Source organism: Ostreococcus lucimarinus, chromosome 9 (assembly GCF_000092065.1).
Source record: "Ostreococcus lucimarinus CCE9901 chromosome 9, complete sequence".
NCBI lineage: Eukaryota > Viridiplantae > Chlorophyta > Mamiellophyceae > Mamiellales > Bathycoccaceae > Ostreococcus > Ostreococcus sp. 'lucimarinus'.
The window spans coordinates 433,239-460,434 of record NC_009363.1 but is presented as its reverse complement, the minus strand read 5'-3'; the positions used below and the strand labels follow the sequence as shown (position 1 = coordinate 460,434).

At 63.5% G+C, this 27,196-nt stretch overlaps 14 protein-coding genes across 14 annotated transcripts; 7 read left to right on the top strand and 7 right to left on the bottom strand.

Moving 5' to 3' along the window:
• Positions 1-509: 509 nt before the first annotated feature.
• Positions 510-1,442, top strand: OSTLU_33584 (predicted protein; the record flags this gene model as incomplete). The annotated part of the gene is made up of 1 exon (XM_001419776.1): positions 510-1,442. One exon carries the CDS (start codon positions 510-512, stop codon positions 1,440-1,442), a length of 933 nt encoding a protein of 310 aa, XP_001419813.1.
• A 292-nt stretch (positions 1,443-1,734) lies between these two features.
• RPL18 (Ribosomal protein L18, component of cytosolic 80S ribosome and 60S large subunit) lies at positions 1,735-2,796 on the bottom strand (the record flags this gene model as incomplete). The annotated part of the gene is made up of 3 exons (XM_001419565.1): positions 1,735-2,202; positions 2,363-2,452; positions 2,794-2,796. 3 exons carry the CDS (start codon positions 2,794-2,796, stop codon positions 1,735-1,737), a joined length of 561 nt encoding a protein of 186 aa, XP_001419602.1.
• A 916-nt stretch (positions 2,797-3,712) lies between these two features.
• Positions 3,713-5,863, top strand: OSTLU_35149 (predicted protein; the record flags this gene model as incomplete). Its single annotated transcript, XM_001419775.1, has 2 exons — positions 3,713-4,021; positions 4,058-5,863. The coding sequence occupies 2 exons, from the start codon at positions 3,713-3,715 to the stop codon at positions 5,861-5,863; spliced, it is 2,115 nt and encodes a 704-aa protein (XP_001419812.1).
• A 57-nt stretch (positions 5,864-5,920) lies between these two features.
• On the bottom strand, positions 5,921-6,373 carry OSTLU_33581 (predicted protein; the record flags this gene model as incomplete). The annotated part of the gene is made up of 1 exon (XM_001419564.1): positions 5,921-6,373. One exon carries the CDS (start codon positions 6,371-6,373, stop codon positions 5,921-5,923), a length of 453 nt encoding a protein of 150 aa, XP_001419601.1.
• A 691-nt stretch (positions 6,374-7,064) lies between these two features.
• OSTLU_34718 (predicted protein) lies at positions 7,065-8,606 on the top strand (the record flags this gene model as incomplete). Its single annotated transcript, XM_001419774.1, has 2 exons — positions 7,065-7,889; positions 8,004-8,606. The coding sequence occupies 2 exons, from the start codon at positions 7,065-7,067 to the stop codon at positions 8,604-8,606; spliced, it is 1,428 nt and encodes a 475-aa protein (XP_001419811.1).
• Positions 8,607-8,666: 60 nt separating this feature from the next.
• Positions 8,667-10,248, bottom strand: OSTLU_25062 (predicted protein). Its single transcript, XM_001419563.1, has one exon. It carries the CDS (start codon positions 9,559-9,561, stop codon positions 8,668-8,670), a length of 894 nt encoding a protein of 297 aa, XP_001419600.1. The 5' UTR covers positions 9,562-10,248; the 3' UTR covers position 8,667.
• A 326-nt stretch (positions 10,249-10,574) lies between these two features.
• Positions 10,575-12,053, bottom strand: OSTLU_1452 (predicted protein; the record flags this gene model as incomplete). Its single annotated transcript, XM_001419562.1, has 1 exon — positions 10,575-12,053. A coding segment is annotated over one exon (1,479 nt), but the record flags the coding sequence as incomplete, so codon positions are not given.
• A 1,040-nt stretch (positions 12,054-13,093) lies between these two features.
• On the top strand, positions 13,094-13,312 carry OSTLU_9865 (predicted protein; the record flags this gene model as incomplete). Its single annotated transcript, XM_001419773.1, has 1 exon — positions 13,094-13,312. A coding segment is annotated over one exon (219 nt), but the record flags the coding sequence as incomplete, so codon positions are not given.
• A 304-nt stretch (positions 13,313-13,616) lies between these two features.
• Positions 13,617-14,489, bottom strand: OSTLU_16833 (predicted protein; the record flags this gene model as incomplete). The annotated part of the gene is made up of 1 exon (XM_001419561.1): positions 13,617-14,489. One exon carries the CDS (start codon positions 14,487-14,489, stop codon positions 13,617-13,619), a length of 873 nt encoding a protein of 290 aa, XP_001419598.1.
• Positions 14,490-15,015: 526 nt separating this feature from the next.
• On the bottom strand, positions 15,016-16,635 carry OSTLU_34911 (predicted protein; the record flags this gene model as incomplete). Its single annotated transcript, XM_001419560.1, has 1 exon — positions 15,016-16,635. One exon carries the CDS (start codon positions 16,633-16,635, stop codon positions 15,016-15,018), a length of 1,620 nt encoding a protein of 539 aa, XP_001419597.1.
• A 2,518-nt stretch (positions 16,636-19,153) lies between these two features.
• Positions 19,154-22,434, top strand: OSTLU_25061 (predicted protein; the record flags this gene model as incomplete). Its single annotated transcript, XM_001419772.1, has 1 exon — positions 19,154-22,434. One exon carries the CDS (start codon positions 19,154-19,156, stop codon positions 21,341-21,343), a length of 2,190 nt encoding a protein of 729 aa, XP_001419809.1. The 3' UTR covers positions 21,344-22,434.
• Positions 22,435-22,746: 312 nt separating this feature from the next.
• OSTLU_19676 (predicted protein) lies at positions 22,747-24,675 on the top strand (the record flags this gene model as incomplete). Its single annotated transcript, XM_001419771.1, has 2 exons — positions 22,747-24,637; positions 24,660-24,675. The coding sequence occupies one exon, from the start codon at positions 22,747-22,749 to the stop codon at positions 23,404-23,406; it is 660 nt and encodes a 219-aa protein (XP_001419808.1). The 3' UTR covers positions 23,407-24,637; positions 24,660-24,675.
• On the bottom strand, positions 23,213-24,517 carry OSTLU_50535 (predicted protein; the record flags this gene model as incomplete). The annotated part of the gene is made up of 2 exons (XM_001419559.1): positions 23,213-24,250; positions 24,344-24,517. 2 exons carry the CDS (start codon positions 24,515-24,517, stop codon positions 23,603-23,605), a joined length of 822 nt encoding a protein of 273 aa, XP_001419596.1. The 3' UTR covers positions 23,213-23,602.
• A 799-nt stretch (positions 24,676-25,474) lies between the features above and the next one.
• Positions 25,475-26,828, top strand: OSTLU_33570 (predicted protein; the record flags this gene model as incomplete). The annotated part of the gene is made up of 1 exon (XM_001419770.1): positions 25,475-26,828. One exon carries the CDS (start codon positions 25,475-25,477, stop codon positions 26,747-26,749), a length of 1,275 nt encoding a protein of 424 aa, XP_001419807.1. The 3' UTR covers positions 26,750-26,828.
• Between the last annotated feature and the right edge of the window lie 368 nt (positions 26,829-27,196).

The following is a 27,196-nucleotide window of genomic DNA, read 5'->3' as shown; positions in this document are numbered from 1 at the left end:
GTCTCGTACAGACGCGATACGAACGCCCATCGGCGCGCGATCGTCGTCGACGGTCGAAAAAGCGACCGACGCGACGATCGACGATTGGATCTTTCGACGCGCGATCGACGACGACGACGACGACGGCGCGGGAGAGCGCGACGGCGGCGATGCCGACGACCGTCGCGCGGGCGACGGCGATGGCGGTGACGCCGCGCGCGCGCGTCGTCGCGCGCGACGCGCGCGGCGAGGCGACGGGACGACGACGCGGGCGACGGCGCGGACGCGAGTTCGTTGGACGCGCGACGGCGAATCTCAGAAGTCGGGGGCGCGACGACGACGCGCGACGCGCGACGGCCGCGAAAGCCGCGCGGGAGGGTCGAGAGGATGGCGCGGGAGGGACGGCGCGCGCGACGCGCGCGAGGGAGACGCGACGAGGAGGGGAGAGGGACGCGATCGAGGGACGGCGCGGCGAGGCGACGGCGCTGGAAAAGTTGGACGCGACGACGGAGACTTTGTCCTTCTTCGCGATGGCGCCGTTGACGCTGCTGACGTTTCCGCAGATTTGGAAGAATTACGTGAACGTGATGGCGGGGGATTTGATGGCGTTGGGCGCGGTTTCGTGGCAGGGGTACGGCGCCGGGATGCTCGGGAACTTGTTGCTGCTGAGTTACTTCGCCGATAAGCGCGAACCCGCGGCGACGGCGGCGCAGGCGATCGGGGTGACGACGTCGTTCATGCTCCTCACGCAAATCGCGTGGACGGGGAACATTCACAACGTCGCGCCGGCGGTGATGTTTGCGTCGAGCGCGTTCATCATCGCCGGGACGTCGCTCAGCGTGGCGCGATACTTCGACTACGCCCACGGCGAGCGAGGGCAGAAAATGTGGGAGCTGTACCAAGCCGCTTTGGGAATCATCGGCATCATCGCGACGCCGCAGATCATATCGAACGCGTTGACCCCGGCGCTGGGGTGGCTTCCGTCTGAGCTCGCCATTTTAGCGCTCGTCTTCGCCTCGCGAGCCGACGCGCTGCCGAGCAAATGGAGCGAATGTAGCGGTTGGACCGCCACCGCGCTCTTCATGTCCATGCCCGTGGCGCAAATCGCGAGCAATTTGAGCACTCCAGAGTTGTTACAGGGGTTGTCCGTGCTCACGAGCGTGTTCATCACGAGCGGTAACGCCTTGATGCTTTCACGCGCGCTCTTCACTCGAGACGCCGTGTGGATCGCCGGATCGTTTTGGGCCACCTTCGTAGGTGGTTGGGGCGTTTTACTGACCCTTTTCATGGCGCACAACCCGCTCACGGGCGAGCGCTACTTATCAGAGATGGAGTTTTCCACCATCACCGCGCTGTTGGCGGCGTATACCGTCGTGGTCATCGGTGGACAGCTGAAGACTCAATTCTACACCGACGCCGAGGAGGACGACTCGTCGCAGTCGGTCGAGATCACGTCCAGATGAGCACCAGTTGTACGCTACTGCGACGAGTCGCCGAGGAGGACGACTCGTCGCAGTCGGTCGAGATCACGTACACCGACTGCGACGAGTCGCCGAGGAGGACGACTCGTCGCAGTCGGTCGAGATCACGTCCAGATGAGCACCAGTTGTACGCTACGCCGCAAGAGTAGGAAGTCGTGTAGATGTTTTAAGTTTACGCTCGATGTCTCACATTTCAAAGAATTCGCTATACCATCCAAGCGCGTCGCTAATCTGATCACAAACACAGTAAAAAAACGCCCCGAAGCGTTTAAGTTTATGCCTTGTAACCGCGGCTGGCGCGTCGACCGCGAGCCTTCTCGAACTTGCGGCCCTTGGCGCGGACGTACGGCTTGGCGTGGGAGCCCGGAACACCCGGCGCGCCGAAGTGCTTGACTGCCTCGCGCGAGTTCTTCGGACCTCGCAAGAGCACGACGCCTTCACCCGTCGGCGCGGAGAGCGCGAGCTGGTCGAACGTCATGCACTGTCCGCCCGCCTTGATGATACGCGCGCGCGCGGTTTCGGTGAAACGAAGCGCGCACACCTTCAACGCCGGCACGTCGTGGAGACGCACGTCATCGGTCACCGTCCCCACGATCGCCGCAACCTTGCCCTCCTTACCCTTCATGAACTTGGCCACCTTGGACAAGGACAACGGCGGGCGGTTCGTCTTCGACATGAACAAGCGCTTGAGCACGGTGTCGTTGAACTTGGAATCCGTACGGCGAGCCAAAAATCGGTAAAGCTGTCATCGCGAGCGCATCATCATTCGTCAGTCTCTCCAATCGCATCATCATCGCCTCGCCTTCGCGTTTCGCGCGTCGTCGCGCGCGACCTCCCGGCTAGGGCTTTCCTCGCCGTCGTCCCCATCCTTCCCCCGTCCCTCCGTCGCGTCGTTCGCGCACCTTCACCAAGAGCTTCAAGTACACATTGTCAGACTTCGGCGCCGTGCGATTGGTCTTCTTGTTACGGCCACCAGCCTTAAGATCGATACCCTACGTCGTCGAAACATCGCGTCGTCCCGTCAGTCGCGCCGATCGCTCGATCGCCCATCCCTCGCCCCCCCCGTCGCCCCCCCCGCCGCCCGCGTCCCCGCGCGTCGCGCGATCGATCCCACGTATTCATCTCCACCCTCTCCCCCCTCCCCGGCGCGCGCCATCGCCCGCCGTCGTCGCCATCGACGCCCCGCGTCGCCGCGCCGAAACCCCACGCGTCTCGCATCGCGCTTCTCGCGTCGCGCCCGTCGCGCGCGCCCGTCGCGCGTCGCGCGCCCGCGCGTCGCGACCCCGCGCATCGAACGCATCACCGCGCCGTCGTCGATCGCGCGCGCACGCACCATGGTCGCGGCGTCGGTTCGACGCGTCGAAGAGAGACGGCGCGCGCGCGCGACGCGCGCGCGACGGCGTCGTTCGCATTCGCCGCCGTTTGGCGAAATCTCGCCCCGCGCGACCGCCGTTCGATCGATCGATCGCGACGGCGTCGATCGACGGTCCATCGATGGACGATCGGCGCGCGATCGATCGCGCGATCGATCGACGCGCGCGCGCGGCGTCGGAAAATTCGAAATCCGTTGACGCGCGCGCGGCACTCGAGCGCCGCGGCGCGGGCGACGGCGCCGGCGACGCGCGCGGCGAGCGATGCGTCGCGCGACGATGGACGACGGCGCGGACGACGACGAGGGCGCGGACGACGACGCGCGGACGCGGGAGACGCTGGAACGCGCGGTGCGCGCGCTGACCGAGGCGCTCGGGCTGGACGCGACGCACCGGTTCACGGAATCGCTCGCGCAGGCGTCGACGGCGATGCTGGGGAAGATGATATCGAAGTACGACGTGACGAAGGTGGCGATCGCGCAGTCGCGGAGGGTGCTGAGCGAGAGGAGTGGGGCGCGCGCGGAGGCGTTCGCGGCGGAGTGCGACCGGCTGCGAGCGCTGCGAGTGGAGGAGTTGGATCGGTATTTGGCGGTGATGGCGAAGATCGCGAGCGATGAGGAGCTGGCGTTTGCGGTGTCGGAGGCGGGGGCGCGCGCGGCGGAGGCGGAGATGGAGGCGGGGAGGATGGGGACGTCGGCGAGCGGACGACGACGCGCGAGCGATACGCCGGAGAGCGATGAGCCGTCGTTCGTGTCGTCTCCGGGTGGATTAGGGACGCCAGAGCGTTACGCCGCGCTCGGAAAGAATATGACGAGCTCCGTGAGCTCGCGCGATGCGAGCGCGTCGGGGGTGAGCGCGAACTTGGCTGGCGATTTCGGACGCATGACGGTGGGAAGCTCGCAGAGACGCTCGGGCGGATTGTTCGGTAAGCCAGAGCGCACGATAGTGTCGCGACCAACCGAGCTCGCCGATGGTCCAAAGTTACCCGACTGGAACTATAAGCGGCCGTTTCTCACGGGCGCGCATCTCGGGAGTGGGGCGGAGCAAGACAGAAACGTCAAGGCGTTGAGCGATTACGGCACCGCCGAGCAAGAGTTGCTGGTTTTAGATGATTTGTTATACGCGATGATGGGCGTCGACGGGCGATACATCAGCGCGTGGAAGGGCACAGACGACGAGACGAGCTCGGGTGTCGTGGTCAAAGACGATCGACTGACGCGAGTAAAGTTTGAGGTTGAGCTGGGGCTCGAGGCGCCGCTCGCGGCGTTGGTTAAGAATATGCTTCCGTTGTGCTCGGACGCGGCGACCGTGCGTGCCTTCATCGAATCTCGGCATGAGTTCAAGCATGGCTACGTATCCCACGCGTTAGCGGCGGAAATGCGCGATTTGCTGAACGATTGGCACACGTTGATCGTGCAGCTCGAGCACCAACGCAACATCGGCTCACTTTCACTTCAGGCGGCGTGGTTTTATTGTCAACCCGCCGCGCCGGCTTTGCGCCTCATGGCGAGCGTGGCGAGCAGAGCGTACCATTTGAAAGGTGCGAGCATACTCAATCTGTTGCACCGAGAAGGCTGCGAACACGCTGGCGATGGTGCGGTGTCGGCTTTGGTGCAGCGTTTGAGCAAAGCGACTTCGGCGCCGTACAGCCGCGCCATCGAGCTGTGGGTTTACGATGGACAAGTCGACGATCCTTACGACGAGTTTTTGATCGTTGAGCAACGTGAGATGAAGAAAACGTCTCTGGCCGATGATTATAACTCGGCGTATTGGACGAAACGCTATTCCCTTCGCGAGGAGATTCCGCAATTCATAGGGAAACAACTTGCGCAAAAAATACTCACCACGGGGCGCTATTTGAACGCGGTGCGTGAGACCAAGGTGTCCGCGATTGCCGAGCTCCCAGCGAAGCCGAGAGACGGGCTCGGTAAGATGTACTTCGGGCCGAACATGATCATCGGCACGGGGAAGTACGCGGATCGCATTGACGATAGATTTGAGCACGCTTCGCGCAAATTGTTACAAATCATGTGGGAAGACGGCGAGTTGAAATCACGACTGATGAGCATGAAGATGTACTTCTTGCTCGCTCGAGGAGATTATCTCGTGCATTTCCTAGACACCGCGGCGTCTGAGTTGGAAAAGGACGCAGATGACATTCGTCTGCCCAAGCTTCAAACGCTTTTGGATATCGCCGTGAAGTCGTCCAGCACGGCGACCGACCACCACGGCGACGACTTGTTATGCTCTATCGACGGTCACGGTCTATCGAGACAACTTTCCAGCATTGATGATGACGACTCTGCCGCTGTGACTCCTTCGAAAGCCACCGGTGACGGGGACGAGCTTTCTGGATTCGATGCCTTCGTGCTCGATTACGACACGCCTTGGCCGGCGAGCGTCGTGCTCAACCGTCGTGCCGTGACAAAGTATCAAATTCTTTTCAGACATCTGTTCAATTTCAAGTGCGCCGAACGCGAACTTTGTGCGGGTTGGCAGCGTCTGCAAGTCATGCGCGGCGCGCAACTCGGTCGCATGTTCGCCCAGGCCCACACGCTCACGCAGCGAATGTTGAACTTTTTGCAAAACTATTTGTACTACATCACGAATGAGGTCATCGAGCCTCATTGGGATAGGATGATCGCGCGCGTGGACGACGCGCAGTCCGTGGATGAACTGATCGCCGGACACGATGCGTTTTTGGAGGCCTGCATGAAGGATGCGATGTTGTTCTGGCCCAAGATTTTGAAGCGTTTGGAGCGCGCGCGAGCGGCGTGCTTGCGCTTTGCCCGGGACAGCCAGCGTTTCGCAGACACCATCGAACGGTTGAAGGAGAATAGCATGGACGCTATGACGGCGGATAGATTGGTCGCATTGGAGGAAGAGATCGAAGCCGTGACGAGCGATACGCGGTCGCAGTTCCGGCACTTCCTCGGCGATTTATTAAACGCTCTGAACGACGCCGGCGACGTCGACACCAACGTTGCGAGTCTGTTATCGCGACTCGACTTCAACGGCTACTATGGAATTTAGAGCTTACGGCGAATGTAAAAACATGAGAATAATATGACACGTGGGCGCATCGCTCGACTACTTGTTGATGAAGCCGTCGCTTCGACCCTCGAACCCCGGACGGTTGCGTTTGTTCGACGCCTTGTCCATCTTTCGCTCCATCTTTCCGTCCTTGCGAGCCTTGATGTTGCTCTTGCGTTTCGTTTGTGCCGCGTCCATTTGTTCTTTAACCTTAGCCGTGCGTTCTTCCCACTTCTCGCGGCTCTTCTTCTTCGCCCTGGCCTCGCGTTTGATGCTCTTTTGCAAGAGTTTTGGGTCGTCTAAAACCTTTTCACCCGACGCGCGCGAAAGCGCCGCCTCCCACGCAAATTTCTCCGCGACCGCCTTACCACCGCCTTCCTCGCCACCGGCGTCGTCGATCGCCTTCTGGCGCGCTTGCACTTTACGCAAAAGCGCTTCCTTGGATTCCTTCTTCTTTTTCCGCCCCGAGTTGAGCGCGACGTCGTCCGTCGTGATCCGACCGAACGCCATATCGCTCGCGCCTCCCCCGCCCGCGCCCATCCCACCCTTCGCCTCGCCATCGACGCCCTTGGCCCTCTTCTCCCCCCTCCTCGCCTCCGTCAACGTCGCGTTCGCGCGTTCCTTTCTCTTTTTCTCTCGCTTCGCCTCGTTCCTCCGCTCCCGCCACTCCTTCGCATCCCTCGCCGTCTCCGCCGTCTCCACCGCCCGCCTCGCCGTGCGACTGCTCTCAATCTTCTTCCTCAACCGCTCTCGCAGCGCCTCCAGCTTATCCTCCGACCGTCTCTCGAAGCTCCACCTCGCCCGCGCGTCTTCGTCGTCTTCGTCGTCGTCGTCGTCGTCGTCGCCTCCCCTCCCGTCCGCGTCCGCGCGCCCGTCCTCCGCGCTCGCCTCCGAATCGCTCGCGCCGTCGTCGTCATCGCGCGCGTCGCGCGCGTCGCCCGCGCGCGCGCGCCCTCGCGGCGTCAGCGCCGCCCGTTTCGTCGTCTTTCGCTGCAGTCGCGCCGCCGCCCTCGCGCTCGGCGCGCGCGCGAACCTCCCGCGCGGTCGCGCGTCGTCGCCGTCGTCGCGCCGGCGCGCGGGCGCGAGCGCGTGCAATCGCTCGAAGAAGGCGCCGCGCGCGTCGACGCGCGCCGTCGTCGTCGTCGCCATCGACGCGCGCGTCAGAGAGTGACGCGTCAAAGACGACCGTCGGCGCGTCGCGATGGCGCACGCCGCGCGCGTCGAGCGCGACGACGACGACGACGACGACGACGACGACGCGCGACGCGCCGACGGCGCGCCGACGGTCGGCGCGACGCGCGGACGCGTGCGATTGTTCAAGACGACGCGCGACGACGGATGCGCGACGACGACGCGACGGAACGCGAACGCGGCGTGCGTCGTCGGCGTGCCGAGCGCGATCGCGATCGCGGATTTCTGTCGATTCGTCGCGGGCGCGATGGCGACGACGCGGTCGGTGCGCGCGGTGGCGGGACGCGGCGACGGCGCGCGGTCGACGTACGACGCGGTGCTGGAGTTCGACGACGGCGACGCGGCGGACGCGTTCGTGGAGAATTATCACGGGCGGAGGTACGCGATGGGACGGGAGGAGACGTGCGTGGCGGTGCGCGTGGTGCGCGTGGAGGAGGGGGCGGAGGCGAGCGGGACGCTGGGAACGGAGGTGCCGACGTGTCCGGTGTGCCTGGATAGGCTGGACGCGGAGGCGTCGGGAATAGTGACGACGATTTGCGAACACGCGTTTCACGCGGAGTGCCTGAGCGGGTGGGCGGACGCGTCGTGTCCGGTGTGTCGGTACGCGCACGAGCCGGAGAGCAAGGCGCGGTGCGCGACGTGCGGTAAGGATCACGATTTGTGGGTGTGCTTGATTTGCGGCGAAGTGCGGTGCGGACGCTACGCGGGGGCGTGCGCGGTGAATCACTGGACGGAGACGAATCACACGTACGCGCTCGAGCTCGGAACGCAACGCGTGTGGGATTACGTCTCAGATGGCTTCGTGCACCGGTTGATTCAGAGCAAGAGCGGACTCGTCGAACTGACGCCGCCGCCGTCGACGCGAAGGGCGTCGTCTTCGGACGCGAGCGGCGCGGCGTGCTCGCCGATTCGCGCGCCAGACGTCGGCGATTTGGACGCACAACTCGAGGAAGCGCTGGTGGCGTCCAAACTCGACGCCATCGCGAGCGAGTACGACTTACTCTTGACGTCACAGCTCGAATCGCAACGCAAGTATTTCGAAGGCTTGCTCCAGACGGCCAACGCGAGGTGCGCGGGGACGATCTCGCGAGAAGACGAGGACAGTAGGAACGCCGCCGTGGTGGCGCGAGCGATGAGCGAAGCGAAGGACGCCAAACGTGAATTGAAAATGCTTCAAAAGGCGAACGCGTCGCACGTGGCGTCGATTGAACAGCTCCGCGACGAGCTCGAGCACGCGCACGCGCTCAGCGATACGTTGGCTGAAAACGTCGAGACGCTCAGGGCGGAAGCGACGCGCGCTGAAAAGCGTAAAACGATCGAATTGGCGATAAAAGACGCGAGAATCAAAGAACTCGAGGAAGAAAATCGCGACTTGATGTTGTTCCTGGACACGTCGAACAAACTGAGCGTCGACGCGTCGCTGGCGGAGGAGATAGCCGGCGGCACGGTCGTGGGCATCGACACCGACACGACGCCGGAGCCGACGCCGTCTCGAAACCGCACGCACGAAAGACTGAAAGGAAAAGTCGAAGCCGAGCGAAGGAAACTTTAAATGAATGTATAAATCAATGTACAAACAATGCGCGCGCGATTTCGATTTCTCCTCTACAGCTCTACGAGAACCCGGCGAGGATCAACAGAACAAACGCCGCGATCGCGCCCGCGAAGGCGATATTCGCCCGTTCGGTGTCTTCATCCGATTCGAAGCGTTCTCGCTGCCTCTTCGCCTGCGTGCTCTCGTCGCCCAACCCCCTAAACTCGAGCTCCTCTTCTCTTCTCGGCCAATTTTCGGCGCGTTCGCGATCGCCGTCGCGTTCCAATACCAACGTGATCGGCCCATCGGCCACCCTCCCGTTCGCCAACGCCGCGCTCACCTCCCCCCACGGCACCTCGTCCGCGCCGAACAGCGTCCGCACGCGTTTCGTACCGCTCAAATCCCCCGTCAGCGCCGCCGTCGTCCGATACACCACCTGCGTCGCCGTGAACGCCCGCAGCACGTCCCCTCGTCGCGCGCACTGCCTTCCGAACGGCGCCAGCGCCGCGACGTCGTTCGCTCGCGCCGCATCGCTCCCTTTCACGAAATCAGCGACGCGCGCGCGTCCGTCGGCGTCGTCTTCGAAGATTATTCCCAGCGGCCTCGCCGCCGTCACGCTCAGCACTTCGCTCGCCCCGGCGAGCGTCGTGTCGAACACGTACGTGCGCTGCGTCGTCGAGTTCGACGCTCCGTCGCCCTTGGGCGTCGTCTGCGCCGAATCCCACGGCGCGCGGAGCGTGTCGCCGTCGTAACGTCCGCCGGTGTAGGCGCGCACGGGTCCGCAGTCAATCTTTACGCGCGTCGCGCTCGCGCTCGGCGATGGATCGACGAACGTGCGATAGCCCGCGGCGCGGTACTCGGGAGCGCGCGTCGTCGCGGACGACGCGGACGACGCGCGGGCGAGGACGAGGACTCGAGGGCGCGACGCCATCGCGCGCGCGGCGAAGTGCGGACGAACGCGTTCGCTTCGCATCGTTTACAACTGATATACAACACCGTGGATCGGAAAAAGATAATGCACAACACTCCACGTGATGGCTTCGTAGCGTACAGCGCGCGTCGGCGCGGACGACCGGTTCGTCGTCTCGGATCGCTCACGCGAAGGCGACGGCGTCGCCGAACCCGCGCGCTCTCGCCGCGGCGACGTCGATCACGTGCTGCACGCACCCGACGAGCGTCACCGCGCACGCGCTCTGCCACGCGTACAACGCGTGCGCGTCCATGACCTCAATCTCCGAGAACAACGCGCGCTCGAACGCCGTCAACTCGTCGGCGTCCATTCGAAACGCGTCCTCGTCCTCGCCGTCGTCGCCGTCGCCCCCGTCGCCGCCGCCGCCGCCGCCGCCGAACCAATCGCCACCATCGCCACCGTTCCCATCGTCCGCGCGATCGTCGTCCGTCGCATCGCGCGATCGCCGTCCTCGCGGTTTTCTTCGCTGCGCCGCGCTCACCGGCGCCGGCGCGCTTCGCACCGCGCGGTCGCTCCCCGTCCGCGTCCGCGGTTTCGGCGGCGCGCGCGTCACGCACCGCGTCGTCGCGCGCGTCATCGCGCGTCCCGCGATCGTCCGCGTCGTCCCGCGCGTCGTCGCGTTGGGCATCGCCGTCGTCGAGTCGTTTCGGTTTCAAATCTGTTCAAACCGCGAGCGATCGTTCGATCGTTCGATCGTTCGTCGTTCGTCGTTCGTTCGGCGTCGCGCGCGCGCGTCGCGCGTCGCGCTCGAGTCGATCGTTCGCGTCGCGCGCGGCGCGCGATCGGCGCGGCGTCGACGCGACGGTGCGTCGCGCGATGACGATCGATGTGGAAAATGCCACGACCGTTGGCGTGGGCACCCAGGCGAGCGCGCGAGGCGACGACGGATCGACGAGGCGGATCGACGAGGACGCGCGGGACGACTGTGAAACGTTGATTACGAATCAAGCGATGCGATCTAAGGGGTGGCGCTCGTCGAACCCGACGGCGACGCCGCGCGCGGCGACGTCGTCGATCAGAGGCTCCTTCTTGCCGACGAGGAAAAACGCGCGAAGGTTGCGCGCGAACGAGCCGCGGTCGAACGGATTGGCGAACCTGCCCTCGGCGGATTTGAGGTAGGCGTAGCGATGGACGTTGGAGAGCTCGTTGGTGGTGATGTTCCGGGCGGCTTGACTGAGCTGGGCGACGGTGAGCAAGGCGACGGGGAGGAGAGTGAGGGCGTCGAAGACGGCGAAGCAGGCGATGCCCCCGGTGGAGCGAAAGCGCTCCGTCGGAGACTCTTCGTTGAAACGCGCGATGGCGACGCAAAAGGCGATCGCCATGGCGAGAGACTCGAGAATGAGAAAGATGACGAAGTCTCTGTGATTTCTCTTCCCGATCGTGTTCCCCATCCACGGACAGTAGTGATCGAAACGCGCCACGCACTTGTCGCGCACCGCGCAGTGCTTCGTGCCGAACGGCTTGACGAATTTGCACGTCACGCAGAGCTGGTTCCAGTTTCCGGCCCAAAGCTCGGCGTGATTTAATCGCTCGTCCACGTCATGCGCCGCCGAGCTCGGTCGCGCGCCTCGGCGAATGGAGGATAAAATAGAGGCGGTGACGACCCCCGGGTCGGCTTGCGAGACGCGCTTCATGTAGTACAATCCGCAGCTCGCCGAGGCGAGGCTGACGAGCGACCAAAACGACAACGTCACGTCCATCGTGGCGACGCCTTCGGCGAAGATGACGTAATGCGAGAACATCAGCATCAATCCGACGATGAGGCCGAGGCACGCGACAGCCAAGCCTTTTTGCGTCCAAAAATTATCGCGCCTCAAAAGCGCGCGCTGCTCCTTGGCGAGGAAATTCGCCAGGAGGTGATGGCCTTTCTCGAGCGCGAGCGCCTCCGCCGTGTTTCCGTCGACGTCGACCGCCGTCATGGCGTTCAAACCGCCGGCGCGGACTATTAAATGCGCGGCTTCGCTCTTGCCCTTGATGGCGGCCCAGTGCAGCGCGGTGCAGCCTTCCTTATCCGCCCGGTACACGTCCGCGTCCATGCACACCAACAACTTGACGGGATCGGGAAACCCTTTGTACGCCGCCCAGTGCAGCGCCGTTCGACCGTCGTGATCGGTGACGTCAACATCGATGTTCCATCGCATTTTAAAGTGATAAATCATCCCGGTGTGACCGTACTGCGCCGCGACGTGCAGCGGCACGTATCCCCGCGAATCCGCCGCGTTCAACTCCGCTCCTTTCCGCAGCAGCAACTCCGCGCACGGCAGCGACCCTCGCACGCACGCCCAATGCAGCGCCGTCTGTCCATCGTTATCCCCCGCGTTTATCGAACTCCCGCGTTCGAGCAACAACGTCGCCGCCGCGACTCTATTATTCAGCGCCGCCCACTGCAGCGCGCGGAATCCCGACCCATCCGGCGCGTTCACGCACCCTTCGTCCGCATCGATCATCCGTTTCATCGCGTCGACGTTCCCATACGCCGCCGCGCGCCAAATATCGAGCTCGCTCTCGTCCTCCGCGTTCGTCGCCGGCGCGTCCTCCGCGCGATCGTCCTCCGCCGCCGCCTTCCGCGTCTCTCGCCCGACGCCCTGCAGATCCATCGCCGACATCTCGCGTCGCGCGCGCGCGTTTCACGACGCTTTCGCGCGTTTCGCCTCGTGTTCAGCGTCGAGCCCTCGCCGCGCGCGCGTCGTCGATCGAACGTTCGCGATCGATCTTGTTTTCGCGCCTCTCGCGTCGTCGCCCTCTCGCGCGCGCGCGTCGCGTCGGCGCCGCGGCGTCTCGCGCGTTCGCTCGCGCGTTCGCTCGCGCGTCGCTCGCGCGCTCGCGCTCGCTCGCGCGCGCTCGCGCGTCGAAGACTCGCGTCGCGCGATGGCGCCGCACACGCCGACGCCGCGCGACGCCGCGCGACGCGCCGACGATGCGCGCGACGCGAGGCGCCGACGCGCGCGTCGCGTCGCGCGGTCCCGCGCGCGCGCCGACGCGCGCGCGCGACGCGCGCGTCGCGGCGCGGCGCGTGCGCGCGCGCGCGGACCGTCGGCGCGCGACGGCGCGAGCGCGCGCGCCGCGAGCGCTCGCCGAGGACGGCACGGCGCGCGCGAGCGTCGACGCGTGGCTGGAACTGTACGCGCGCGACGCGCCGGCGGGGGTGTTCGCGACGTTCGACGCGCGAGGGACGTGCACGGGGGTGGACTACGCGACGAACGTGGCGACGGCGCTGCGGGCGGCGCGAGCGCGGGACGGCGAGGGCGCGCGCACGGCGCGCGTGATGGCGTTTCGGAACGCGGCGATGGCGACGCGAGCGACGCTGCGCGCGGAGGCGCGACGGTGGCGGGAGGCGCTGGGAGAGGGGGAGACGGGGGGGGCGAACGGGGCGCGGGACGCGGAGGACGGGGCGGCGAGCGGGACGGCGGAGGCGGAGGTGAGCGCGACGGGAATCGAGGGCGCGGATGCGAGCGCGAGCGTGGTGAGTCCGTTCGCGGAGGCGGCGAAAGAGGAGAACGCGGACGCGGTGGACGAGTCGCCGAAGTTGCCGCCGACGATGGAAAACGTGGACGAAGCGCTCGACGAGGTGCGACCGTATTTGGTCGCCGACGGTGGTAACGTCGAGCTCGTGAAGATTGAAGGCAAGATCATCGTCGTGCGGTTGAATGGGGCGTGCGGGACGTGCGCGTCGTCGTCGGCGACGATGAAGGGGGGGATCGAAAAACTTTTAAAGCAAAAATTCGGCGACGCCGTGGAAGAAGTCGTCGACGTGAGCGGTGAATTGGAAGAGATGACGATCGAGACGATCGAGGGGCATTTGGAAAAGCTTCGAAAGTCTATCGCGAGCTACGGGGGCGAGGCGAGCGTGGAGTCGCTCGAAAGGGGCGTGTGCGTGTTGAAGTTTAGAGGACCGAAAGCGCTCGCCTTCTCCATCGCGCAAGCCATCAAAACAAAATTTCCGCTCGTGCGCGAGTGCAAAATCAGACAAGTCAAGTAACCGTAGCATCCGTTTCCCTATTATTTAATGACGCACCCATTGGATGTTGTAGCTAATAATTTATTACACGCGTTCGAGTTTAAACGGTGAAGTTGTCGCACGCAAACGCCTTATCCACGCGCTTCATGATACCGCTGATCACCTTGCCCGGACCAACTTCCGTCGCAGACTCCAAGCCCTTACCGAGGAGCGTGGTCATCGTGGTTTCCCATTGCACCGGGTTGGTGAGCTGCTTCGCCAACGTGGCGCGAATGCTCGCGGCGTCCGTGTGCGGGTTGACGTCGACGTTGGAAATGACCGGGATGCGCGGCTCCTTAATCGGTGTCGCTTCGAGCGCAGCCTTGAGCTTGTCCGCGGCCGGGGCCATGAAGTCGGTGTGGAACGCACCGGCGACGGCGAGACGCACGACCATACGCGCCTTGAATTCCGGCTTGGCGATTTCTTCAACCTTGTCGATAGCCGGGATGGCGCCGGACACGGCGTAGTTACCGTTGCACAAGTAGTTGGCAACCGAGCACGGCGCCCCGGACTCGGCGGCGGCGCGTGCGGCGAGTTCTTCGGCCTTATCCGCGGAGAGGCCGATGACGGACGCCATACCGGAGGGCGTGGCATCGGCAGCCTCTTGCATGGACTCACCGCGAATCTTCACGAGCTTCAAGCCGTCTTCGAAAGACAACGCCTCGGCAAAGGTCAAAGCCGTGTACTCGCCGAGAGACAAGCCCGCGGCGACGTCGATGGAGTCGATCATCGCCTTACCTTCGTCCGACATCTTCATCTTTTCGAGCGCCGCCAAAGAAGACACGTAAATCGCCGGCTGGGAAACCGCCGTCGAGTTCAAGCGCTCCGCCGGGCCGTTGACGCACACATCGAGCAAGTCGTACCCGAGCACGCCGGACGCGGTGTCAAACATCGCCTTCGCCGCGGGGCACTCTTCGCACAGCTCCTTCGCCATGCCGACCGTTTGCGCGCCTTGTCCCGGGAAGAAGAAGGCCTTCTTCGGCGAGTAGTCGGCGGCGGCGCGCACGGTGACCGAGCGGGACGCTCGAACGCTAGCGCGTCGGGTCCTGCGTATCACACGAAAACGCGGTTCATCGTCAGTATACTTTATCGCTTCGTGATCGCGCCGTCACTGCACCGAGAAGACACCGCGACACTGTCGTAAGCGCCCTGTTTGTCGGCCCTCGGCGGATAAGGCGGATTACTCGACGTGCGCGACGTCGTGACGCGCGACGCGACGCGCTAACGCGACCGAAAACGTACGTGCAGGCGCGCAAGTTGACGGTTGACGTGGTGCGGAGGGAAGCGGACATGGTGGACATGGTTGAGTGCGAGTATGCGGTCGATGCGTCGAGTGGTTGTTCGGATACCCGAAAGCAGGGTTAAATGCGCGCGTCGAATGATTTGTTTAGCGTGTACGTGAGCGCTAAATGGTCAACATGCGCGAGCCTATGTGTTCGATTGTTAATACTAGGGTTTCATCAATTCGTCGCCGCTGCTTGAGCACCGCCAGAGATGATGGCGTTGTCGAGGATCAACGCGGGCCGCGTTTCTAAAGCGACCGTCACCGGCGCCGGGAGTGGTTCCTGTTGCAAGGAGGCGCGTGAAATCATCTCTGCCGCCGCCTTGCGAGCGGCTTCGAGTAAATAGAGATCTGTTGACATCGATGCGTGGAACAGGTTCACCTGCTGGCCGCTTTGTTTCGTGCCGAAGAGCTCGCCAGCGCCGCGGAGCTGTAAATCGCTCTCGGCAATTCGGAAGCCGTTGTTTGATTGCTCGAGCACACGAAGACGGTCGCGCGCGCGATCTCCCTTCAACTCCGCGTTCTCCCCTGCGCCAGGAGAGTGTAACAAGAAGCACTTCGACTGACGTGCGCCGCGTCCGACACGACCTCGAAGCTGGTGAAGCGCGGCGAGACCGAAACCGTCTGCGTCTTCGATGATGATGACGCTCGCATTCGGCACGTCCACACCAACTTCAACGACTGACGTAGCGACCAGGGCTTGAGTTTCTCCAGAACTAAACTTTTCTAGCGCCGCGGCTTTTTCGTCCGCGCCCAACTGCCCGTGCAAGAGTCCGAATCGTACATTTGGATACTTGCTCACGAGACGAGCGTATTCCTCCTCCGCGCCCTTCACTTCAGACATGCGAGACGATCCGGATTCGTTCACGAGACGCAAGATGACGTAAGCCTGCCCGCCGCGGCTCACTTCTTCGCACATCGAATCGTAGGCTTGCGAGTGCTCGTCGACACCGCACACCGTTGTGATGATTGGCAAACGGCCAGCGGGTTTCTCGTCGATGACGCTCAAAGCCATCTCGCCAAACTTTGTCATCGCGAGTGTGCGCGGAATCGGCGTTGCGCTCATGGTAAGCATGTGCGGTGGGAGCTTACCTTTTGCCAATAATCCAGCGCGTTGCTCCACGCCAAAACGATGCTGTTCATCGACGACGGCGATGCCGAGTGAGCTGAATACAACTTTTTCGTGAATCAAAGCGTGCGTGCCAACAATAATTCCAATCTTTCCGTCATTCAAATCCTCGAGAATTTGCGCACGTTCAGCAGTTTTCGTTGAACCAGTGAGTAACGCCACTTTCGGTGGATCTCGCATTTGTGAAAGCAAATCCGTGAGCACGCGGTGGTGCTGCGTGGCGAGTACTTCAGTCGGCGCCATGAACGCGCCTTGATGTCCTGCACCGACCGCCGCGAGGAGCGCCATGGCGGCAACGACAGTCTTACCGCACCCCACATCACCTTGGAGTAGGCGCAACATCGGTGCCGGCCCGGCCATATCGCTCAAAATTTCTTCGAGTGAAGACTCTTGAGATCGCGTAAGCGCAAACGGTAACTCGCTGCGCAACTCGTCCGTGAGAGCAGTGCCGACAATGCACACGCCTTCGGTCGACTCGGACACGGGAAGCGCCTGTAAACGACTGCGTTCTTGTAGAAGCGCCACTTGTAATAAAACCAATTCTTCAAACGCCAATCGCTCTCGCGCTTGCGCCACAGCCTCGACGTTTCGTGGCCTGTGAATATTCTTCACCGCCTCCGAATGCGAAAGCAATCCGAGTTCGGCGAGCAATGGATTATCGCGGCCCATCGATACCTCCATGGGATCGGCGGGAAGCTTCGCTAGGAAAATGTCCATCGATGCGTTCACCGCGCGATGCCACTCAACATTGCTCATCGCTCCACGCTTGGCGTACGTGGCGACAATTTCCGACGAGTCGGACGCAAATACCGGCGCATCTGCGGCAATCGGAACGACACGACCGCCGTCCACGCTGAACTGGCAGTTCCTATCGCCCGTACCCAAAGTGCCGCGGACACTCACCCGAGCACCGATCGGCATTTCTTCGCGAGCATCCTTCGAAATGTAGTCCCACACTTTAACTTTGCACCGAGGCTTATTTGCGCCCCACGGATCGTCCTCTGTCGGCGTGAGTTCGTCCTCGCGTACGTCGACTTCGACCAACACCGTGTTCGGGATCGCACGCCCACGCATGTAATCGCGCACTTGCATCGAACGAACTGTCCCAGTGAGGGTCACTTGTGTGCCTTGTGCGAGAGACTTGTTCCAAACGCTGTACTCTTGATACTTGCGCGGGCAGTTGCGCAATACGGCTTCGATGGTGTTGATGCCTTCGGCTTTCAGCGCCTTCATAGTCGACTTCGGGACTTTATCCTTGAGCGCTTCGATCGATGTTTCTTTCCATCGCTCTAGGTCGAGACGAAGCTCGGAGGTGTCCGTCTTAGCGGCGATTTCGGCGAGTTTCTGAAAGTCGACAGTTTCGGGGAGAATACCGTTGATGGGATCCTCGGCGGCCCAAAACGGCTTCTGCATACCTCGAAGAGGCACATCGTTTGACGACATCGAGCTCGAGTCACTCTCAAATTCCATATTTTCTTCGTTTGCGAATTCATCGACCGCGGCCCATCCACCACCGACGTCGGCTTCTTCGCCGTCGCTCAAGTTCACTGTACCGCCGCCGCCCCAGCCCGGCGCGCCGCCCGCGTAGGACGAGCGTTCGCTCTCAGACTTGGCATCCGCGGTCGCTCGCTTCAAACTCCCCGCGCCCGGATCGCCGAGCGAAAATGAGTACTTCTCCAAGCACCCAAGCTCGTCGTCCTTCGCATTGGGATGCTCGAGTAGTTTGTTGAGGATTTCAGCCAACACTCGAGCGTCCGTCCCTGCGCGGTGCATTTGTGTGTCTTCACCATCGATCGACACGCCGTAGTATTCCCGTAGGACATCCATGTTGAACTTTGCCAATCCTTCCGGACGCAGCAGCGCGCGCGCGAGCGGCAAGGTATCACAGAATCTCCAACTCGACGGCAACTCACGCCCAAGACGACGGTATTCATGCTGCATAAAAGCCGCGTCAAACTGACGCGCGTTGTGCGCGACAAGCAAGATCGGCGCCCCCGGGCGCGACTGGCGGGCGCTTTCAATAAATGCTTCCAACTGCTCGGCCGCCATCGCGAACGACGGCACGTTCGAAGCGCTCACCATGCTGTTGGTGATGCCCGTGAGCGAGGTGATGGCGGCTGGAATCGTAAACCGACCGGGATTCACGAGCGTGCTGAACGCCGCGGACGGATCCGAGAGCGACTGCGCCGCGAGCTCGATGATTCGACTCTTCTCCTTGCTCAACCCGGTGGTCTCTAAATCGAAAACAATAATGGTGGGGAACTCGGACGAATCTCGCGACACCGTCGGCGCCTTCGTCTTCGGCGCGTCCTCCTTCGTCTTCGCAGCCGCCACCGCCGGAGTCCGCTTCGACCCGCTCGCGACACCACCCATGTTCGATGAAACTACCGACGTCGCCCCCGCGCGCTCGACCACCGGCGCAGCGCTCGGCGGCGACCACGCTCGCGGCGTCTGCGGCGACCTCGCCGGCGGCGCCGTTTCGCCGCGCTGAATCACCCCAGGCAGCGCCGTCGACATATTCTGCAGCAACCGCTGTCGTCGATCGACGTCCAAATTCCCATACACCGTCGAATCCCGCACCATGTGCGCGAGCATCGGCGACGCGTGCGATCGCTCCAACTCCCGAAGCGACGCCGTGAGAAAGCTCTGAAAATCGTCGAACGCCTTCCCCTTCGCGTTCGCGCACCCATTGCTCATCTCGTACGCCAGCCCCGCGCGCAATCGATCCTGCGTCATCATTCGCGCGCGCGTCGTCGTCGTCAGTCCGCCATCGCTCGCCCGTCGCCCGTCTTTCCTCCGTCCAATCTTTTAAAAATCAAACCGCGCGCGCGTTCACCAGAGATCCCTCGCCCTCGACGCCCTCGCGCGCTCGCACGCACCACGACCGCGCGCGCGTCGAGCGAATCGCTCGTCGCGACGCTCGCGCCGTCCCGCGCGCCCGCGCCATCGCCGTCCGCGACGCCGCGCGTCCACACGTCTCGTCGTCTCGTCGTCAACCGAATCCGTTCGAGCGCGCGCGCGAGCGCCCGCGCTCGACGCATGCCCGCGCGCGTCGTCGCGCGCGTCGTCGCGCGCGTCGCGGTCGTCGCGCGCTCGACGCCGCGCTCGCTCGTCGCGCCGACGGCGCGCATCGGTGTGCGGTCGAATCGTTCGCGCGGCGGCACATCGCGTCGCGCCGATCGCGATCATGGGCGCGGCGTGCGCGCGCGCGATCGACCGCGACGGCGCGCGCGCGGGCGCGCCGTCGACGAAGCGCGCGCCGCCGGGCCCGCACGCGCTGCCGGCGCGATCGATCCTGAAATCGTCGTCGATCGCGGGCGAATTGGCGAGCGCGCGCGATTCGCACTCGACCGGGACGGCGGCGTCGAGCGCGGCGACGACGCCGTGCGGGAGCGAGCGCGATCTGGAGGGACGGGAGCGAGGAATGACGCGAAAGGTGTCGCTGGTGAAGTTCGCGGGACTGAGCGACGACGAGGGGGAGGAACACGGGGAGGGATGGCGGGGACGGCTGTTCGGCGGACGCGCGGTGGCGAGCGGCGGCGGCGGCGGCGGCGGCGAACGGGACGACGACGGCGCGACGACGACGCACGGGAATGGATTCGAGAGCGATTCTTCCGGGCGCGAGGTCGGCGGAGGGACGATTTACGGGATGCCGACGCACGAACGACGGGGAAGCTTCACGAGCTCGGTGCCGGTGGTGGAGCACGAGGAGGAGGCGCACTGGTTTCTGTCGATTGGCGTCGATACGCGGTTGGCCGCGGCGCGCGTGATGGAGAGCAGACTCGCGGCGGCGCGCGTGGAGGAAGAGCGGCTGCGTGAGCTCGTGATCGAGGCGGAAGCGGCGACGCGAGAGGCGGAAGCGGAGGCGCGCGCGAAGAGCGAAGGCGAACACGACGAGCCGCGCGCGGGGTCGAGCGGCGGAGACGGCGGCGAGGACGACGGTGCGGTTGTATCGACGCCGCCACGCGTGAAGACGGCGACATTGATGCCATGGGATGTAATGGTGACCGTCGCGCGAGCTAGAGAAGGCGATGCGCGCGCTGCGGCGCACAAAGCGACGCTCGTGGTGAAGAAGCTCGCGCACACGGTGGCGCTCTGGGAGCTCAAGTCGACGAAGCGGGCGCATTCGGATATCGGTGAACACTTGACGAAGATTAAAGAAAAGAAGGGTAGACGACTGGCGTCTGCGACGCGCGCTCGGGCTACGTTTATAGCCGCCGAAGAGACGCGCGATCGCGAGTTTGAGAACACGCGAGTGTTGGAAGACAAGCGTCTCGCCGCCGACGTGAACATGGCGGAGGCTTCGGCGCGAATCCACGCCGCGCGGACGGCGTTGCAGAACGCGCGCGACCGCAAAAAGGGTATTTTAACGACGTTTCGTCAAGCCGTGCGAACGTCCATGGACTCGAGCGTTGATTTGTTGGAGTTTAGGCAGAAGGAGTTTGCCCTGCGGGCGTCCAACGTCACGAAGACTATGTTCACCGCGTACGACGAGATGACGTCAAGGCTCGAAGAGGCGCTCATGAACGCTATCGACGCGGTGGGGCGGAAGTCACCGAAGAAGATCGATAAAGTGTTCGACATCGAGGCCGCCGCCGCGCTCACCGCACGCGATCGCGCCGAAGCCTCGTTAAATGACGCCACGAGTCAGTGCATGGCTGAGATGCGCGCGCTCGAGGCGTCGACGCGTACTTTGCTGGATGACGTCGATGAGGAAATCAAAAACGGCATAGAGGAGTATTATGCTGCCGCGGACGACGAGCGCGTGTGCTATATGGAGGCGCAACGAGCGACGATTGCGTGCAAGATGGCGCACGCTGCGGTCAAGGTGTACGAAGAGCAATACAACGCCACGAAGAACATGTCCGACGAGGCTCACACTTGGGCGAGCTCACTCGACGACGAAATCGCACAGCTGAACAAAGACTACGCGATCGCCGAGGAGCGGCATCTCGAAGCCGCAAAAGTCGTCGACGCAGCGCTGGTCGAAGTTGAAGCCGCAGAGAAGGACGTCTTGTCGACTTCGGCGCCTGACGAGTCGAATCAAAAGAGCGCGCGACGGCAAAGCGTGCGAAACGTGTTCGAAGTCATAAATCGATTCAGTACAATGGTGCGTGATAAATCGGCGCGAGGCGACAGTGATACTTTCGCGAGTCTCAAGCAACTCTCGCTTCAAGCTGGCTCGGATTCGCCGAGAAATTCCGACGAGCAACATCGCGTCTCCATGCTCGGATTTTCCACATCGTTCCCCGACGCCGACGCCACGATGGAGAGCATCATGGAAAAGGCGCACGAGCTGGAGCACTCGAGAGACGTGCAGACGCTCACGCGGAATGTATCCCGAAGCGCCATGGCGTATAATCCGCTGCAAAAGTGAAGAGAGACCGCAAAAAGTTTGAATACGAATACGCATGTTATTGACAAGATTGTATTATTCGCCACCTACTTTGGCGTGGGTATACGAGTAGATCTGTAGAAAAGAGACCGGTAGGACATATTTATTCATGTCGGTCAACGTACACGTTGGTTTTGTAAAACAAAATTTGTTCGATGAGTCTGGTGCGACGACGAACGGCGGGGGATTATTGCCCCATCGCGACGGAGAAGCCAGTCTTGTAGTGATGCCCCTTGGACGCCATACGCAAGCACCCCGTGGCGATGGCGCCTTCGCAGAGCGTCGTGGTGTATGTCACGTCCGTGTCACCGTGATTCGAGTGCACGACACGCATGGTGTCGCCGGATTGGAGCGTCTTGCTCACGCCGAGCGCGTAGCTCAACGAATTGCGTTCTCCGCCCATCGCGAGCTTGGCTTCCAAACCCGCGGTCGTCTTCGCGTCGAGCTCGCTCGTGACGCCCAAAGCGACGGTATTCCCACCATCACTCAACGCCGCGCTCAAAGTCGTCGGTCCATCTCGTCGCTGGGCCGCGAGCGTCCAGTCGGCCAGACCCCCGCTCGAGGGCGACACCGTCGCCTTGGCCCCGAGCGCGGTGTTATCATCGAACGCGTAGCACGCGCTCGCGACGATATCACCGCCCGCCAACGCCGAATCAGCCGTGATCCCGACGGAATCGATCGCGAGCTTCGCCCCGATCGTCGCGTTCGCGGTATCGCGCGCCAATCCCTCCACCGCCACGTCGAGTCCGCTCAGCGCCAATCCGCTCGCCACCACGTCCGCGCTCAGATCCCCGTGATGATTCGCCTTCGCCACCAACTTCACCCCATCGATCGGCAGTTCAAACGTTTGCTTCGCGTCCACCGCGATCGCTCTCGCCGCGCCGTTCACGTCCACGGTCACGTCCGCGTCCGCGAGCGCCGAATTCTTCGGTCCCTTCGTCGTCACCTTCGTCGCCCCCACCGCCGCGGGTTCGAGCAAATCGCGCAGCGCTTCGCCGAGCGCTTCAAAGTACGTCATTTCGCGTCGGTGCGCGTCGTTTACGAGCGCGCGCGTCGCCGTGTGTCGCGTCGCGCGTCGCGATGCGCGCAATCGCATGCGACTTCGTGAAAAGGCACTGACTCAGCGACGGTTCCCCTCTCCCGCGCTTTTTCGACCCGCGCGGGCGAGGTTCGAATTTCGGCGATCGAAACTCGCGCGAGGGTCGATCGCGATCGACGCGCGATCGATCGCGCGTCGATCGACCCGCGCGCGAGGGTTTCGCGGTCGACCCGCGCGCGCGCGCACACGCGCGCGCGCGCACGACGCGCGACGCATGCTTCGCCGCGGAGCGAGGGAACTCGCGCGGCGCGCGGTCGACGCGCGCGCGCTCGCGACGCCGGCGACGATGACGCACGCGCGCGCGCGCGCGGTCGACGCGTACAAGGTGGGCGAGTCGACGAACATCAAGTGGCACGAGGGCGCGGTCGATCGCGAGACGCGCGAGAGGGCGCTCGGGCAGCGAGGGTGCGTGCTTTGGTTCACCGGCCTGTCGGGATCGGGGAAGTCCACGGTGGCGTACACGCTCGAGCACGAACTGTTCAAGCGAGGGAAGATCGCGCAGGTGCTCGACGGCGACAACATTCGACACGGGTTGAACTCGAATTTGGGGTTCACCGCGGCCGATCGAGAGGAGAACATTCGCAGGATCGGTGAGGTTTCGAAACTGTACGCGGATAGCGGGATGATCACGCTCGTGAGCTTCATTTCGCCGTATAAGAAGGATCGGTTGGCGGTGCGGGAACGCGTCGGCGACCGCTTCGTCGAGGTGTACATGAAGATTCCGTTGAGCGTGTGCGAGGAACGCGACCCGAAGGGGCTTTACAAGGCTGCTCGGGCGGGTAAGATTAAGGGATTCACCGGCATCGACGATCCGTACGAAGAACCGGTGAACGCGGAGATTGAAATGGAAGTCGCCAAGGAGGACGGCGTCTTGGCGCCGCCGCGAGACATGGCGCACAAAATCATCGAGTATTTGGACGCCAAGGGATTCTTGAAGGCTGATTGATCTCGTCGTATCGCCTCGATCGTTGCACATTAATAATACCATCGTATTGCTTACGCGCGCGCATCGTTCTTCGTCCATTCGTGTCGTTTCCAGACGGTTTCGCGAAGACGCGCCGAAGAGGTTCCAACGCACTAACACCCCACGCGTTCCACGCGTACTACTTTCAACAACCACCACCACATCCATGCGCAGATGTTCACTTTCCCCACGGCGTCGTCGGTTTGAGACGCTCGGGAGGCGCAAACGTCATTGGACAGATTTTTGCGCTGGCGAAATTCGCTTGGATCCATCGTCTATTCATGTCCAAAGAATCCGCTCTATTGGTGATCGTGCGCTGATGAATGAACACCTCGCGCATCTCCATTCCCTCCTCGGCGAATAAAGCCACCAAATCTTCTATTGTGAAGTAGTACGCGCGCGTGCCGTCGTGTCGCACATAAAAGTTTTCCGACAACTTTTGATTCGCCGCCACCTTCCCTTCGAACCTTTCCTGCGCTAAATCCCCCGCGGCGTAGTCACGAACGCATATTGCGCCTCGTTGACCGTCTCGCATGACGGTCGATAGATTTCGTACGCAGTACTTCATCTTCTCTCGCGACATCGCGCTCAGCGCGAACACCATCGTGGCGACGTCGACGCATCCGGCGGGTACGTTCTCCAACAAGCTCTCACACGTCGCGTCGCACACGAACGCCTTGACGCGATCGCGATCGCGTGGCGGCAGCGTCGCCGCGCGTTCGAGCACCATATCTATCGCGCGCTTACTAAAATCGCAGCAGTACACCGTCGCTTCGGCGTCGAGCTCGAGCAGCGGAAACACCGTGTTCCCGACCCCGCACCCGAGCTCTAGAAACGCGCGCGGCGCGTCTTCACGAGGCGCGTACGACGGCGCGGGACCTCGCGCGCGGTCCACGCGCGCGCCCATGTCCTCGTCGACGTCCTCGAGCGCGGTTTCCTCGGGAGGTTTGGCGAACACGTCCGGCCATTCGCGCGCCAACCAGTGCCGATCCTTGAAGAAATTCGTCGCGTGCGTCTTGTAAAAGACGTCCCAGTTTTTTCGCGCGTCTGTTTCGTATTTTTGGCGCCAAAAATCGCTCACGGTGTCGGACATGACGCGCGAGCCGTCGCCACGGCGCGTCCCGCAGTGCGGCGGTTACGACGCCGCGGCGACGCCTCGGTCGGTGCACGCGATCGTGCGGGTTTCGGTGACGATGATATCGACTAACTTATCGTGCGCGTCCACGGGAACGGCACCTGGGGGGTAGACTTGACACCCGTACGCGAGGGCGACGACGAGTGGCGGCGTCGCGCCGACGCGCGCCGCCTCGTCGGCGTACCGCGTCAAAAACGCGTCGTAATACCCGCCTCCGCGACCGAGTCTGCGCCCATCCTCGCCGAACGCCACGCCAGGAACGACGACGACGTCCAACGCGCCAACCTTCGCGATGTCCCTCACCGCGTCTAAGCGCCGCGACCCGTCCGCGTACGTCTCGCGCGGCTCGGCCAAATCGTACGCGCCGCGAGTCGCGTCCGCCTCGACGTCTCGCACGTGAAGCATGCGCATCGACGACGACCCGGCGTCGTCAACGATCGGCACGAAAACCATGACGTCGTCCGTCGCCCCTCGCACCGCGGCGTCGTCGATGTACGTCGCCATCGAGCACTCTCGCAGGCGTTCGCTCGCCAAGTACGCGCCGACGCGCCGCGCGTTCGCCGACGCCTTCATCTCCCTCAACCGTCCCGCGATCGCCGCGTCCGCGGCGCGCATCGCCTCCGTCGTCATCAGTCTCAGCGCGTCCCGCGCCGCGCGGCGCATCGACCGCTTCGCGTCGCCATCGCCGTCGCCGTCGCGCGCGCTCGACGCCATCCGTCCCGCGCGCGCGCGTCCGCGCGTCCACGCGCGCGCGTCCGCGAGCGCGAGCGCGCGCGCGAGTCCGCGCATGCGCGCTCGAACGCCCGCGCGCGATTCGCGCGATTCGCGCGCTCGAGCGCGCGCGCGTCGCCGCGCGTCGCCGCGCGTCGGCGTCTGCGACCGCCCCGCAACACCCACGGCGCCAGAACGGCGCGCATGGTGCTCGCGTCGGTCGTCGAGGCGACGCTCGGACGCGTCGCCGCGCTCGGACGCACGGCCTCGAGCGCGTCGACGTCCGCGAGCGGCGTCGCGGACGCCGGCGCGGCGACGCTGCGGCGACTCGGCGCGGCGAAGACGCGCGGGACGTCGTCGCTCGATGACTTGAACGAACACGCGAAAATCATCACCGACGGCGTCGATTTCCGGCCGGTGACGGACACGTCGTGCTTCGTCGACGCGTATCGCTCGAGCGACGCGGCGACGGCGGTGATGTTCGTCTTCATCAGCGGGTGCGTGCTCGGGGCGGTGCCGCAGTACCTGAAGGTGGTGGTGTTGGGGACTTCGGAGGGGCTGTCGCTGAGCTCGTTGGCGCTGATGAACGTGTCGAACGTGTGCGCGACGATGAATGTGTTCATTCTGCATTACGAGCAGATCCGACGGTGCGTCGCGGGAGCGGCGGGGTACGAGTACGAGCGGTGTCAGGCGTCGCTGTTGACGCTGTATTACACGTTGATTTACACGTTGCTGTGGATACCGCTCTACCCGCTCGCGGCGCACTTCACGAGCGATCGCAAGACGGAATACTTTGGGTACGTCATGTCTAAGCGTAAGGCGGCGTGGTACGGGTTAGCGTTGTGGGCGGTGCCGTGCGCGTTGCTCGCGGCGCCCGTCGCGAGGATGTTGTTCGGATCGACGTGTTTTGAGTTTGAACGTTATGCGATTTTCTTAGGGTTGACGAACGCAGTTTTAGAAACCACGCGATACGTGCCGCAGTTGTGGGAGTCCGTACACTCCAAAGGTTCGGGGGCGATGAGTTACATGCGATTAGCGCTGTCCGTCGCGGGCGGGCTCGGGGCGACGATTCAAAAGGCGGTGATGCACGAGTCTTGGTCCACGTGGGGGCCTCCGCTCATCGGGCACGGATTGGAGATGGCTATCTTCTGCGTGAACCTATTCAACGACATGACGCGCCGTCGCGAGCGCACGGACATGAGGAAAGAGGCTTTAGGATTAATGCGCGATTCGGACGACGACTACGAAGACAGCCGCGACGACATGGAGACGGACGCCCACGCGAAGCGCAAGGCTGCGATGTTAGAGTCAGCCGAATCCGCCGCGCGCACGGGATCGCCCACGAAATCCGAATCAGACGTGGAGGATTGGGTGCAAAATATCCCCACCGAGGGCGGTTTCAAGGCGAAGACGTCCTTCGTGTGGCATCGCGCGTGCACGGACAAGCACTTCTTCACGTCGTTGGTGCGATACCTCTAGATTTCCCTCGTTCGGCGCGCGCGCGTCGAGTGCTCAACCATTTAGTCATCGTCAATATCAGTAGATTCTCTAGCGACTCAAGCCGTCCGCGAGCGCGTCGCCGCGTCGCCGCGTAGCGCGTCCCGTCCCGACTCGCCGCGCCACTCCGTGACATGCGCGCGAGCGCGCTCGCCAAAACGCTCGTCGAGAACGGTGCGAGACGCGTCGTTGGTCACGCGTCGACTCCGCGCGTCGTCGCGCCCGGCGCGCGCGCACCGCCGCCGCGCGCGAGACGAATGCGCGTCCAGGCTTCGCCAGTCACCGTCGCGCCCGCACCGCCCTCGACGCCGCGCTTCACCTCTGATATCACCGCCGATGGCGTCGATGCGTTGGTAACGACGATCGTCTCCGAGTACGAGCGCGCGCTGCGCGACGCCGCGCGCGGGACGACGTGGGAATCGACGTTTT

Coding starts and splice junctions, on each gene's coding strand:
- OSTLU_25062 (XM_001419563.1), bottom strand. CDS start 9,561: ATGCGAAGCGAACGCGTTCGTCCGCACTTCGCCGCGCGCGCGATGGCG.